Consider the following 15,567-nt stretch of genomic DNA (forward strand, 5'->3'; position numbering starts at 1 on the left):
GCCCTTGGTTGTCGCACATCCGGAGCGTCTTACTCGTCGCGTTAAATGATTACTGTGGCACCACACAATGAAAATGACAGAAGTTTACCAAATGTTGGGGATAGTAGCACACTGAAGAGTAGGGATTATTCTCAGTGTGGTCGCGAGGGATTGTTGAATTTTCTGTTTAACTGCGCAAACGTTGCTACTTGCTATCCTTTGAACGTTCAGACACTTGCATTGTTAAGTGAGTTTGCGAGGTATCATTATTTTCGGAGCGAAACACAATTCAAGCAAACACAGATACGGACAGAAGGCGCGCATTGGCGCTCTTTACCTTGTTTTGCACTCGAGTGATTTTAGCATTATAGCATAGCGCAATTTAGGTTCTTGGCAGAGATTCTTGCTATAAAAGAGTATATTACGAGGTGACGGCGTGCACGCTCTACTTCACATAATTTGACACCATATCATGCGACAAAAAGAAAAAAAATTTCTTCGTACCACATAGGCGTCGCCAATGTAAATTTCTCATCTAAACTTTAGTTGTGGCGAGGTCGGGATGATATTTACATTGCTCGGTTTCCCTGCTGAAGAAGAAGAAATAAACTTTATTTAAAGTGCCGGCACTTTGCTTTTAGTGGCATCAGGTTGAAAGTTTTCTTCGGGCAGGCTGTGTGTGTGTGAGTCAGAGATTTGAATTTGGAAATGAATTTTGAAGTTGCAAACTTGTTGTAGCATTCCTTGAGTATTATATTGCACTGTAGACAACTTTCGGGCGCAACAAAATTGCTAAAGGGTCCCGCTACATCTGATGTGCTGTTGAAACGCGTGTCTTCTCGTTAAAAAATGTGGCGTTGATACGTGCCGATTGCTTTCAACATTTTTATTGTTGCAAAATATGTTGGAAAAGAATGAAGGGATGTTATGTATAGACCTCAGAATTGCTTTTCGATAGCTGACGCTGAGCTAAATCGGCCTCCCGAAAGCACAATTGAGATGTCAACGTGTTCTCGTCTTTCCATTGCCAGATATCGGATAGAACAACAGCTGGACACTGGCGTGGACCCTTGTGACGACTTCAGTGCTCACGTCTGTCGACGCTGGATGCCTCGCAAGCACTTGTCACGCTCAGAGCTGTCCGATATGGTCCTGTCTTGGCTACACAAACTTCCGGAAACCCTTACCAAAGGTGTGGTCCACTTCCCCACCGGCAAGAAAGTGGCCGCCATGTTTAACACCTGCATAACGGAGACGGGGTCGCAGATTCACATCATGCGAGAATTCATGCGCAAACGTGGAATTGTTTGGCCAGAGAACCCAGACGAACCAGTTCATCCTGCGAAGGTACTCTTCGACCTATCCTTCAACTGGAACGTACACCTTTTGTTCACTTTGAAGGTCCTCCCCGCAATTCCAACGAAACAGCCAAGGCGAATCTACATTGCACCGAACGAGCTTATGCTGTTGTGGAAAGCTATTATGGACCTGATACCCAAGGAATATTTTCAGAAAGTATACGCCGATATCTTAAAGCTCTTTTCTAACAACAAAAGCATTGAGCCGGATATTGAAGATATGCTGGATACAGGCAAAATGCTTCACGGCGTCTTCAACACCTTGGTATCGCCGTGTCCTTGCAAAGCACGCATTCCAGGATTGTTCTCCTTGAGCGATATTGACACTTCCATTTCCGATGGCGAACACATGATGAACGTGCTTAACTCTGCGATGGGAATCGATCCACCTTTCACGATGGATGACTTGGTGCTTGTGAGCGACATGCTTCAGCTTGCGAATATCATGAATATAACACATCAAGTCGACGACAAGTCCATACTGCGCCACCTGTCATGGTTGTTTGTGGTGGCGCATGCGGCGGTGGCCGACCCCGCGGCCGTTCTGCTCGTCTTTCACGGCAGTAAGCACCATGCTGAAGAGGAACGGCCTCGATTCTGCGCTAGTCAGGTCGAGCCAAGCTACAAGCTCCTTATCTCCGCTATGGCCTCTGCAGCGCACTTCTCGGAGGATGAGCAGGTGGCGCATTGTCAACCATCTGCAAGATATCGTGCAGGTGGGTGAACTCATACCGCGGTTGTTTGCGCAAAGATTGTATTGTAGTAGCTGAGAGAAATCTGACAGAAACTTTTAGAACCCCGGTAACGTCACCAAACAAGAGGTCGCAAAATAATGGCAAAGGCGAAATGAGACAGACAAGCAGAGATTGTGTGTTTGTCCCATGGTTCAGTTCAGTTCTATCAGAATATGGATATAGGCTGCGGAAATGCAGCTGCCCACTAACACATAGGACGTTCGCTTGATGCATACAGTTTAATTTATATGTTCTAATCCAGGCGTTCTAAAAAATTCGGCGACGTCCTCGCCACTTTTGTTCTATGTTCAGGCTTCGATTATCATCTCGGCTCTGCAAAAGATATTAGCGTTCGATGGAAGTAACAAGTGTCATAGCTTGTGAAAAGCGCACCCTTGATCTTACCATGCGATAAGCGGAGGCAACTTCGCCGCTAAGTTGCTGGAAATGTCGGTAAATCTGATATTTCTTTATTTAAAGCTTGCCACATGGAAGGTTTTACGGTACTAAGACAGAGTTGCTGGTTGCTGGTGAAGCGGCATAGGTGACTTAGAGACACCGTACATACAACGATACATGCTGCGCGCAAACTGACTGGTACTGAAATATAAATAGCAAGTGAAAAAGAAGACTGACGGGAGCAGACACGCACAGCGCTTTGCGTTCTTTCTGCTTTTTGCCGTAGCTTCTTCGCACATTACCTATAATCACACAGTACCAATAGGTGTGGTCGTTCGCACAACGCAAGCCACCGTGTCATACGAACACGGGAAACAGTGACCGTAGGAAGTTTTGCAGCTTGTGCCGAAGAAGGCACGATGGACAGGCAAATCTTGAGAGAATATTTAGTCGAGGTGTAGAGAGTCGAGGGGCGCACTGATTCAAGGGCGTCACAGCACAGCTGCGGGAGGAGAGGCAAACAACAATGCAAGCATCGCAAGCAATGTATTGGACAGCTATAGTCGCTTAGTAGACATGTCAGCGACAACGCGGGAGCCAGAGGGAGGCCGATGCAATGAATTGGAAAGCTGATAGGCAAAATCGTCAGTGGATCTGGTCGCTTGCCAGCAGGCCTGGGGACGTTCAATCGGTGTTGGTGGAGATGGTGATGGTGGTGGTGGAGTGGCGACGGATCGGCCAGGCACGGCGCTGTGCGTAACGATGGTGGCGGATCGATGGAAAACTCGCCTGCGCCCGTCTTCCATCGTCATCACGAGAGCCTCCTCTCCTCTAGCTGGGACGACACTGGCCCGTCGACTGACAAATGCGGTACTGCGGAGTTCTCCAGCGCAGCCATTCAGCAATGACCTCCGTGTTCCAAGTAAAGGCACGCTCTTCACGTTGAGGGTTTCGGCCCGCCAACGGTACCGTGCCCTTTGGTGACTTCCTCGCTTCTGACGCCAGCTTGCGAAAGCTCGTGACAATGGTGAAAACAGGGTCTTTACGCCGGCTTCTGCGACGCATGATCCCCAGCGCGATCCTCACCCGCCGCACCGTTGCCTTGCCCATCGGTCGTCGCTTCACCATTAGAGTTTCCCTTTATTGTAGACAACTACCTCAACATCCACCGACGACTTGCCTACCGGCATTTAATTTCAGTGCTTCGCCCTCTACCTTTTTTCTGTATTGCCGCTCGCCCAGCGAGATTCTGGCGAAAGCACTCCTCGTCTGTCAGCCGTGCTTCGAGGCCCTTCCTGAGCCACATCCTGCCACATCCTGAGCTCACTTCCATGAAGCATCTGTGGCCTCTTTCAGAACGACCGTGTCCCAATGATCGGTATATGCCAATAGGGCCTGTGCAGCCAGCCTGTTTGCGAGCCCCTTGGGGCGCCTCAGCATTGGTGCTGACCGATGCCACTAGAGGTTCGCGGTTCTGGCCACGAATATTTGTTGTCCAGCTGCACTGCTTCTTACGTTTTGACGTCAGGCCCTCGGCCTCCTGCGAAGCATCCAGAGCCATCCACTTCAAGTTTTGTCGCTTCAACCGGTGCTAACAATTTTTACTGCCCGTGAAGCTATTTTGTCCCGTGGTTACCCCTGAATATAGGCTCCATCACCTAAAATTTGAGATAGAAGCTTCTGTAACCATCGATACCTTCATCAGTAGTAACCATCAGTAACGTCATCGTCGGATCCGCGAATCACGTGCCATATTCGCGCTGCTTATCTCTTGCCACTCGAGCGGCGATTATCGAACAAAACCCGCTCTCGTTCTCGGCGGACCGCAGCCGACGCTCCGCTCATAGGTACGCCTTCGGAATAATTTTGGGACACAATACGCATCGTCTACTGCCATTGCGTCTTTCTAGGTTGTGTATGCGGCCTTTTCTAAATGTGGCTCTAGAATAGCCTAGAAAGATGGTAATAATTTTTGTGGAGGGTCAAAGAAACCTACTCAGCAAGAATTTACGTCTCTGAAAGAGTTCACGCGACCAATATTGCCTCGTCCCAGGTTGCCGCGCAAAAAACGCGTGCTTCTTCGTGGCTCGACAACGAGACGAAACATGCTGCCGTGGCGAAGCTCACTAACGTGCGCACCATAGTGTGGCCTTCGGACAAGTTTCTCACTGCGAAGGCACTTGAGAAAGTGTACGGAAACTTCACCGACAGTGCTCCGTCGTTCGTGGAGTACTGGATCGAGACGCGTCGCAGCCAGCGCCTGATGTTCGGCTCCGAGGCGGCTGAGCAGGAGCTGCTCCTACGTGACAACGCACAACTACCATACGTGGAATACGTACACGTTCTCAACCGCCTGTCGGTTGCCCTTGGAGCACTGGCACCACCGCTCTACTACCAGGATGGCACCAAGGCCATGTTGCACGGCGGGGTCTTGTATCAGTACGCTCGGGAGCTTCTCAGGGCCATTGACAATGAGGGAGTTAAGGTAAGGGTTGTAAGGAGACGAAAACATATAAAAAAGCGACCATATTAACATTAAAATTTCAAAGTCTTTGATATATTGCAAGATAAATGGCATAAACAGCAATGAATTGGCGATGTCTGGCGATGAGAGATGGCCATGCACACGTCATATTGATAAACGGCCGAAAGCTGCATGAAAACTCACGGCCTAATGAATGTGGAACAAAAATAGTGGACCGCATAGCATTAGGCTGCTCCTACAAGAACATTGAGAAAGATGAAAAATAGGTGACAAGTATGCAGTGGTTACACTGGTGTCAGTCGGTGTGACTAGCGCGGTCACGGCGTTTCTTGCTCGCCTCGTTTCGCCTAACGCTGCCTCTGGTAGTGCTGTCTAACTCGTTCCGTTTACTGCTTTGACTTCGTGTTTCCTCAAGAAGGATCCACGGCAATTTCTCGTGAAATACCGCCAATGTTTCTTGGGATGAGACGGTTTGATGCATCGCTAGCGACCGTAATTTCTCGTGCAATAAAAATGACGAGGAAAGACGCGTGAGGAGCCGAGACCGAATTCTTGCCCTTATCCACCCCAGCCTTTCACCATATCCTCTACATTTGCTCTCAGCTCCAGCCACCCTGCGAATGGCAACTCTCCGTAATAAAGCGATGCGAGATCGTGGTGTCCATCACAGACCCCGCTGCATAAAAACAGCTGGTCGGCTTGGCTCTAAGAGTCGCTGAGAGCCACAAGCTCCCGACCACCCTACGTGATATCGAGCCGACCCATCAGTAGGCTGTCAGCATACGGCTCTAGAATCAATGTTTTCACCAGCACCACCACCACCGAATTCTGCGGAGCGGCGCATGCCCTCCGTTCCCTTCTTGTTTAAAAGAAGCAGGGAAGAGGCCCCTAATGCGCGCTTGATCGCGTTACCGTGCACTTCCATCTACCCTCGCCCCTTCCTCTCACACACACACACACACACACACACACACACACACACACACACACACGCACACGCACACGCACACGCACACACACACACACACACACACACACACACACACACACACACACGGTACGTTAGCTTAAGAAAGGTAAACTAGTCAATAAATGCTCTTATACGTTACCTGAAGGTGTCAAAGCTGCCAGAATCGAGAGCCTTGCTATGAAATAAACAAATAGAAGCGAGTGGCTCAATTTTATTTAGAAGCGCATGACTTCCACCGAGGCGGTCGAGACGAGAGAATGCGCTTTAGCATCCCTCTTGTGTACTCGACCAGGAACTGTAGCGCCGTACGATCATCACAAAGCGAAAGACATGGTGTATACAAGCCGTCACATTTTTAATTCATGTTCTTCCATTGCCAATACAGCGAGGAACATGCCCATTGAAATTGGCAAATCAGTTCTGTGAAAGCGCGCATTGATAGTGGAACACTTATGAGATCGGAAATTATCATTTTACGGACTGCAGCACGAAGATAAAAAGGGAACTCACGCGGACCGTATGGAAACCCATACAAGGAAAACCAGTTGAAATTACAAGGAGCATCGCCAATGACAGATACACTCATAATTAAAAACAATATTTAGTCTTACAGATGCTATTAGACGGAGAATAAGAAAATACTACACGTAATCGGCGTTCTTGTAAGGCATGGGCATACGGCAGACTGCTCGCGCATGTAAAGTCATAACGTTGATTACAAGGCTAGCAGATATTTTCCGCAATAATGTCCACGTGTTATCAGAACAGCAAAAGAAAAAGTTCAGCGCAAAGACGTGTTCCTATTCAAGTTTAGGATTGCAGAGAAAAGGTGCCCCACGGCTGTTCCTCTATCTTAATCACCGGTAACACGGAACATAAATATTTATTGGCAGTGTTGTTATCGCTGCAATACCGCCTAGATTTTATCAAAAAATGAAGAAAAAGGACACCATAGAATGACGTTCTTAATAAAAAAATTGTTCTAATATTAGTCCAATGTACTTGGGGCGGGTGGCTTTCTATTTCAGCCAATTTCAGTAACACGGGTCATTAAGCTGTGCTGTCTGTGTGTCGGAAATAGAAACGCAAGCAAAATTTCCTATATGTCTAATATGAGTGTTCACGCTTCTTCTTATTTATTAAAAACGCGCATACTTGCGCGCTAACCTATTTTTTTATATTGTGCTTCAGTGGCGTTTTGTTGCACTCAATTTTTCAGCTGTGGTTTATGCATGACTGCATTTGCGCTCTAACTTTAAACCACATGGTCTGAGTTTATTTTGTAGCAAGAAAAGACTGTCTCGACTTTGTAGGTTGAAGCATACACCAATTTCTTTCGACAGATCAACCAGCACGGTGAGTTCGTGTGGAATTGGTTGAGCGAGGACCAGCGGGAACCGTTCAAGAAACGCACACAAGACTGCCTGCCCAATAACGTCAGCATCTTTCCAGAGGTTCCCGCGATGGAGGTGGCGTACGAAGCTTTCAAGCGAAACGTCAATGAAAATGAGGCTCAGCTAGCACCGGTAGGTGTGAGCTTGTGATATGGTTAACCGTCCGCAGTAGTTTAGTGCGTGGGGCTATGCGCTTCTGAGCTCGAAGTCGCAGGTGCAATCTGGGCTCCGGCGCCCGCATTACAATAGGGGCTAAATACACAGGCCATCCTGTACTTAGATTTAGGTCGACGTTAAAGAAATACAGTAGTCCATACAAATCTTGACTCACCCACTACGATGTTCCTTGTGATCACGTTACGGTTGTCGTAGTTTAAACCACCGAATGTATTTTGTGTGAAATAACTTCCTCTTGGTATCACTCATAACTCTGTTTAGGCATTTAGACATTTTTTAATGGTTGACACTGTGGGAAATGTTAGCCTTGCAAATGATTTTGCAAGACTAACGTTTCGTTCGTTCTTTTTCGTTCTTTCTTTCCCCGTTTAACTCCTTATGACATCACATTGCAGCCATCTTAAGCACACGTCAGTTGTCAGTGTGTGGCATACTCAAAACCAGCGGGCAATATAGAAGAGTGTATGATATGTTGGCCAATGCCCTGTTGATATTTGTAAGTATAGACAGAGAGCTGCGCCAGCTCGGAGGTCGAACAGGTTAAAGAGCTCACACTGTAATCGACACACTGGTCTAGCGGAACAGACAATAAACGTCAAGCGAAATATATATAATCCTCTTACCGGGGGTGGACGAATGCTGATGATTATCCGTTGGTCTCATCGCAACATCAAGGTGCGGCAGCGTTAACGACGTTGCCGGCGTTTTTTATTGTGCCAGCATTCTGACGTGCACGGTCATAGCCTTTCTGATGGGGCGCATATGCTGCTTTGTAGCACAAGTTGCCTTGCATGCCAGTGCGCACCGTTGCATCCTAATGTATTGGTACAACGCCGCGAAATTTGCTCAGTACAAGCGGTAAACCTTGCTATCGCTTTTGAAAGAAACTGAGAATTCTTAAAGGGCTCCCATTAAGTTTGGGCATTAGAAACCGACAAGAACGGCGCGTAGATCACGTGGCGGCAATCGTTCCTGCGAAGTAGGAAACCACTGCAGGGAGTCGAGAAGCGTGCGGCAGAACCCACGCTCGGCGAATGTCGAAGTCAATGCGAAGCATTTTACCCTAGCACGCAGCGCAAAGCCCGAACAAACTCACGTCCTCCCGGGGAAACGCTCATACGATGACCGCCACATCAGCGGTTCGCAGCACGCTGACGACGTACTGAGCGTTACCCGAGGTGGTTCCTGACGCTACACGTCAGACCAAATTCGTCTTCGACAAGCGCTTTTGAAAGTACGCGTCTGCGTCACGAAAGTGGCGGTGCTCCAATCAGCGCAGCTTGGTCTCCGAGGTGTGGGCAGCGGCCGTTCGCTTGTCGTGCGGCTACTTCTCGGCTGCGCGTCACTCCTCTTGTGGCTCACGCGTAGCGGCTACACGTATGTTGTCGGCCTATCGCTTCGCCTTCTGCCTCGCCACTTTGTTACGCATTGCCTAACTCTGTAGTCTCTGCAGGGCCTTGGTACTCTTACGATTCTCTTTCGCTTGATACATTCGATGGCTCGTTGTTGTATCTGCAAGTAGCGGCCTACGCGCAACATAGCGCAGCTAGTGTTACCACCAGCATCTATATGTGCTGCGCACACGTGTACCGGAGAGTGGAGCAATGAGAAGAGGCACGAAGCCGGTAGCGGTGTGCGAGCGGGCGCGCGGGAAAGGCTGCGCATGCTTGTGAAGCAAGGAGGGATCGAGCCAATAGCGGTAAGCGAGAGGGTGCGTGGTGGTCAGCTCACATCGGCAAGAAGCCCTGTGACCTTGGATGACCTGGTATTTGACCTTGGCTCCCGCAAGGCAAAAAAAAAATGTTTCGCAATTAAAGCAGCAGTTTCGTCTGAAAAGAGAAGCATCGATTGCGATAGCAACCTACTATAGCCGGGTACAACTTTAGAAGACATCAGAGGCCCCGCCCAGTTGACCGAAGCGCAGCAGCCAATTCCTCTGCGACTAAAGAAATAGTCCCGCTCAAAAAATTGTGACTGCTTCTAAAACGCGTATTTGTCGGTATAAATAAGATTTGTGTATCTTGACGAGTGGTTTGGTAAAACTATCATGATGGAAATGCTACAGCACATGCCGGATCGCGAGAGAAAAATAACTGCGTGCCTTCTACAACGTTGTGCGTCGTCTGCTACGGAGTAAGATTGACGGCACCGGGGGTGTAATTATAAAGCAGTCGCTGGCTTAACAGCATAAGATTCATATATACTTTTTGTGTGTTTGCACAAGCTTATTTTTTAATGTGTTAGGCTTATTTTTTTATTAATATTTTATTCTTTTTTTTTCGCGGTTGCGTACCTGCGATCTCGTGAGTTCGCGCACGATCGCGCGCGGCATTCCGTGCCAGTTTCCGCCATGGAGCCCAGCGAGGTGACATCGAACGCGATCCTTTGTTGCCGAACGAGCCTTGTGCCGCCTCGATGACCACACCACCAAGGAGCCTCGGCAAGGACAAGAGCGGCCACATCCTGAACAGCGATTCACGCAACATGATCTTCCACTGCTACACGTTTTGGCGTAACAGGCAGCCTGAACGCAGCGTGGAGGACACGAGCAAGTTTGTCGCCGACATGCTCGGTGTCAGCGAAAGGACTGTGTTCAGGGTGAGGGAGGAAGTTAAAGCTTAAAGTTTAAAGCTTAAAGTTAAAGCTTAAAGTTTGCCGGTGGCAAACTGACGACCCCCTCGCGAAAGCCCCCACGCAATGCGGAGAAGAGAAGACGCAGCGCGAAGTTTGACAGCTTCACGTTCGGCGCGCTGAGGTCATGTGTGCACGATTTCTTTCGCCGCAACGAGATACCGACGGTCGAGAAGATAACTACCGAGTTCTCGGAGCGTATGCATGGAACTCCCATCACTAAGGTGGTGTACTGTGCGTCGCCTGCTTGCCGAGGTCGGCTTCAAGCACGAAAAGAGAAGCCGCGACTCGCTGCTTATCGACCGGGATGACATCACCGATTGGCGGAATCGCTACCTCCGTGACGTGGAGCGCTACCGGGCGGAAGGCCGAAAGATCTTCTACCTGGACGAGACATGGGTGACGGCGGGACACACTCGGTCGATCGTGTGGACAGACACCGTGGTGCAGAAGCGCGGACACCTGTTCGCTCGAGCAAATGGCCTGACGACGGGTCTAAAACAACCTTCTGGTAAAGGTCAGCGCCTGATCGGGACGCACATTGGCAGCGAGGATGGTTTCGTCGACGGCTGCTTGGATGTATTCCGAGGCCAAAAGACAGGCGACTACCACGAGGAAATGGACGGCACTCGCTTTGAGGGTTGGTTCAATGACGTTCTGCAGAAGTTGCCAGCTGGTAGCGTCATTGTTTTAGACAATGCACCTTACCATAGCCAGCGAGAAGAGAAATTGCCGACGACGGCCTGGAAGAAGGAAAAGATACAGGAGTGGCTCACAAGCAAGAACATCACCTACGCTGAAAGGATGATAAAGAAGCAGCTGCTTGAGCTGGTGGCATCTGTATAGTCACGCTTTCTGAGCTACATCGTAGACAACACAGCTGTAAGGACCGGTTGCATTGTACTCAGGCTCCCGCCGTACCACTGCGATTTTAATAATTTAATCCTATTGAGCTTGTGTGGGCCAAGGTCAAAAATGGCATCACTGCGGACGACAGAGACTTCAAGCTGTCCACGGTCGAGGTCATCTTGAGGGAGAAAATCAAACAGGTAACGGTGGAAGACTGGAGGAAGAGCATTCAGCATGTGATGGACTTGGAGGCAAAGTTCAGACTTGACACGTCTGGGAGTGAGCATATTCAACCCATCATCAAGCTGGGTGAAGATGACACTGAAGAAAGCGACTCCGACAGCGAGCTGTCTGGCATTGAGCCACTCGACGAAGCATAAAGGCTTCTTATTAACGAAAGAATAGCCCTTATTAGGGCTGCCAAAATTTTGCCGGTGGGTTCGCAACCGCCAACCATACATTCCGTGACCTCCCAAATAAATGAGCAGTTCCATTTATGGCATATTTCTTATAATAGAAGCTCAATTCTGATAAGCAACGTCCAGCGCACATTGTGCTCGATTTAAGAAGTGGCATAGAAACCCATTTAAATGCTGGCATATCTGAATTGAAACACTATTGTTAACCCTGATTATCGTTGGAAGGCTCAAAATGCTCATTCGGGCAGCCACCGTCGAGTTTGACGCGCCCCATAGTGAAATAGCACAGTCAGAGAACGCTTTATGGTTCTGTGAGCCGTCTGCACTGAAAATTACAGTCATGTGATAGCGAGTGCTGGTGAAATAGCAGTACACAACACGAAACTGGCAGCCATTGTCAGCAGCTCGATTGCCAAAGCACATTCATGTGGTTGCATTGTTTATTTTGTTATCTGGCTCACACAAGTAATGCAATTAAGAGAACAAATATAAAACATCATTAGCTTAGTGAGGCCAAAAATGCTCATTCAGGCAGCCACCGTCGAGTTTGACGCGCCCCATAGTGAAATAGCAGAAGTCAGAGCACGCTTTATAGTTCTGCTAGCAGTCTGCACTGGAAATTACAGTCATGTGATAGCGAGTGCTGGTGAAATAGCAGTGCACAACACGAAACTGGCAGCCATTGTCAGCAGCTCGATTGCCAAAGCACATTCATGTGGTTGCATTATTTATTTTGTTATCTGGCTCACACAAGTAATGCAATTAAGAGAACAAATATAAAACATCATTAGCTTAGTGAGGCCAAAAATGCTCATTCAGGCAGCCACCGTCGAGTTTGATGTGCCCCATAGGGAAATAGCAGTAGTCAGAGCACGCTTTATAGTTCTGTTAGCAGTCTGCACTGGAAATTAGTCATGTCATAGCGAGTGCAGGTGAAATAGCAGTACACAACATGAAACTGGCAGCCACTGTCAGCAGCTTGATTGCCAAAGCACATTCATGTGGTTGCATTGTTTATTTTGTTATCTGGCTCACACAAGAAATGCAAATAAGAGAACAAATATAAAACATCATTAGCTTAGTTAGGCCCAAAATGCTCATTCAGCCAGCCACCGTCGAGATTGACGCGCTCCATAGTGAAATAGCAGAAGTCGGAGCACGCTTTATGGCTGCGTTAGCAGTCTGCACTGAAAATTGAAGTGTTGTCATAGCCAATTTTCAATTTATTATTGCGATAGCAATTATATGGACACTTCAACCGGATTTCTGCCGTCGGCGTCGCCGTCGCCGTCGCCGTGAGGTTCCCTATAGATAAAATCTTCGCCGCGCACCGTATGCCCGAGCGGAAGCGTGCGGGGACGCGCGCTATCACGTAGAGCGAACGCACTCATCTCCCACGCGCAAGCAAGGAAGCAGGAAGCCAGCGCCGGAGGGAGCGGGGGAGGGGGGGGCGCACTTCTACTCTGCCAACAACCGCGCTCGTCGCTCGTCCGCACCGTCTCTTATCTCCACACGGCTCCGACCTTTATGCGCCGTGTATTCGCCGCTCAGTTTCCGTTGAAGCGATAGACCGCACGTACCTTCGCCGCTGCGGCGTATATGCGCTTGCTGCCAGCGTTTTGACTGTCGTTGTCTGCAGTCATTCAGTGTGATCTATTCGTGTTTGTTTGTGCGCGCTCACACCACGCTTGTTCATTCAGTTAGTAATAGTCGGGCGACATTTTCCAACGCACGCTACACATGCAATGCTGCCCGGATCGGCAGTGCAGTGCTACAGGTGTGTGCCTTCGCACGCGCTGCCCACGGGAAGCGCTTCTCATCAACACCACCGTTTCAAACACGCCTTCTCGTGGTCATCGAGTCTCTCTTCATGTCGGTCTACTTACGCCGCAGCACACCTGCTTACTTAATCAGCTCATGTTTACTACAATTCATATTGCTACCAAAGCCGCTCACCTTACTTCGTATGACATTGCTGTGTTGCTATCGCATTCATTGCTTCGCCCTTAGGGCGAAACTGTGCCATTTTTTATTCTGACTCGAGCAAGTAATGCGAATGCAAGCACAATTATTAACGTGATTAACTTTGCTAGCATTTTTTGTCATATTTACGTACGGGAAAAATGCTTAGCAAAGTTGAACGTGTTTTAGTGAGTCACTTTATTCATTACAAGCCGTAGGCAAAGTGACGGACAGATTCAGACAGTGATATTGGGGAAGTAATAAATGGTGAGAGTTGCAAAAGCTCTCACAGCACTGCTTTGCTGGACTCCTTTCACTAGAAAGCTGCATTTGTAATGATGAAAGCGTCAAGACAGGAAATGATACCCCACTGCACAATGTACCACCACATGTGACGGGCAGCAAAACCATCCGTTTATTAAGACTGAATGCAACAACATAGCATGGTGCTGTTTCACAATATGGCACCTTTTCATGTGGACTTCTGCCAAGCTACCGTATGCACTGATGCATAAAAACATTAACAGGGGTAAGAGACGAAGTAACTGTGGAAGCCAAGTGATGCTTTTAACATTTTGTATCTGTCAATGTTTCTGTTGTCGCAGCTGATAGAACTTTCTTTGGTGCAAGTTGATTAATCACGTTGCGGCAACACCACAAGAAGCAAGGTCAGAATAGTAGGAGAAAACAAAGCAAGGTGGCAGACTGAGGAGGCAAGGTAGACAAAAGAGAATGGCTGTAATGAGATCGAAGAGGCCAGCCCTGCTATTCACTGGACTTGGTGCTTCGAATGAGACGAGTTAATGGAATTGTAAAGAAAGACGTGGCTGCAGCATGCTTACAAGAACAAATGCAAAAATAAAAGGATAGAAATAGGAATAAATACATACACGCACGCAAGAACTCACATATTCACACCGATGAACACAAACGCGAGCGCGAAAACTAAGATCTAAAATACAAAAAAGTACAAAATAATAAATATACACAAACACAAGAAAACACGCACACACATTTAACGCAGACGCGAGTAGAACTATTAGGAGTCAGTTCACAAGCAGCTGTGCCTACTTTGTCGTACTTTTTTTAATGTACATATTAGCTCTGTTGCCTTCACTCGCATAGGAATTTTTTAGTAGCGACATATATCACGACAACACGCAAAGCTTTGTTGTGGGAAAGCAAGTCGAGCGCTGGCAGCACAGCTTATGCGCGATTGTGTCACAGCAGGCTTTCTAGAAACAGCTGGCGCGTGCAGTGAGCGAGGTGTTCTAAGCCACAAAGCGACGCGAATTTATGCCAAGCTCCCTGGTAACGGCATCAGTGTATCAGTCATAATTTTATATTAGCATTGAGGCTGACATTAAGGAAACGAACACTGCTTCCAAGCGCCTGCCCGTTAACAATCCGATGACATTCGCTCAAGCAGCGCGTGTTAGTCACTGATTGTTAGCATTGGTGGAAAGCAATCAATCGACGGTGCTATACAACACTCGAACGACGCTGCTAGACGCTCGGCTATCTTATCACACTGCTGCCAACGATCGGTCGTTTGCACGCTGAGCTGGCAGCAACGAATCTTTGCGTTGGAGGTTGCTTTCACAAATATTGTCTGTTGAGAAACTCGCAGGTTGGTTTCATCCACGCACGCTTTTATCATGTATCTTGATAATGGTTTTGCTCCATCACTTCACCACGTCCGACGCAGGGCCACAGTACACAAACACACCCGCCACTCACAGTAGGTACCAGACTTTGGCAAACTCTCCTCGTCGTAACTTCACTTAGAAGCAAAACAAAACACCACGGAACAAACACGCACGATGTTTGTTTGCAGCGGTGTGTCGCCGCGGGATCCTGTTTCCACAGCGTCACCGATGTTCACTGCAATCTTTCTTCGCCGGCTCACGGCTCAGAACAAACGCACGGGGAACAAATTGTGCATCGTAAGCTCACAATATTATTTCCGGCATGACAAACCACCACAAACAATTCGAATTCACTTTGACGAAGGGAGATGCACAGAGCTGACGTGACTCGGCCCAGTTCGAAGCGAGGGCGGCCATGTTAGGCATGTTCTCCGTCGGCGGGGACACCGGCCGTCCGGCTCATGACGTCACGTGAAGTGCGCGCCTATTGGTGGAGGCTCGTGTGCATCCGCCTTTGAGGGGCAAATGCCGCTGCCTTCTAAAGTTGTATCCGACTATAGA

General features: G+C 48.4%; 1 protein-coding gene across 2 annotated transcripts in view; it reads left to right on the forward strand.

Annotated features, from left to right (window-relative positions):
* The first annotated feature begins 1,023 nt into the window (after window positions 1-1,023).
* LOC125946873 (endothelin-converting enzyme 2-like) overlaps window positions 1,024-15,567 on the forward strand; it is a 45,953-nt gene continuing 31,409 nt past the window's right edge. For both annotated transcript variants that reach the window (XM_049670992.1, XM_049670991.1), the window contains exons 1-3: window positions 1,024-2,053; window positions 4,524-4,955; window positions 7,269-7,451. In XM_049670992.1, the coding sequence (XP_049526949.1) occupies window positions 1,853-2,053; window positions 4,524-4,955; window positions 7,269-7,451 (816 nt within the window). In that variant the 5' untranslated portion in view covers window positions 1,024-1,852. The remainder of the gene's footprint in view (window positions 2,054-4,523; window positions 4,956-7,268; window positions 7,452-15,567) is intronic.

Source organism: Dermacentor silvarum, chromosome 7, assembly GCF_013339745.2.
Source record: "Dermacentor silvarum isolate Dsil-2018 chromosome 7, BIME_Dsil_1.4, whole genome shotgun sequence".
Classification (NCBI taxonomy): Eukaryota; Metazoa; Arthropoda; class Arachnida; order Ixodida; family Ixodidae; genus Dermacentor; species Dermacentor silvarum.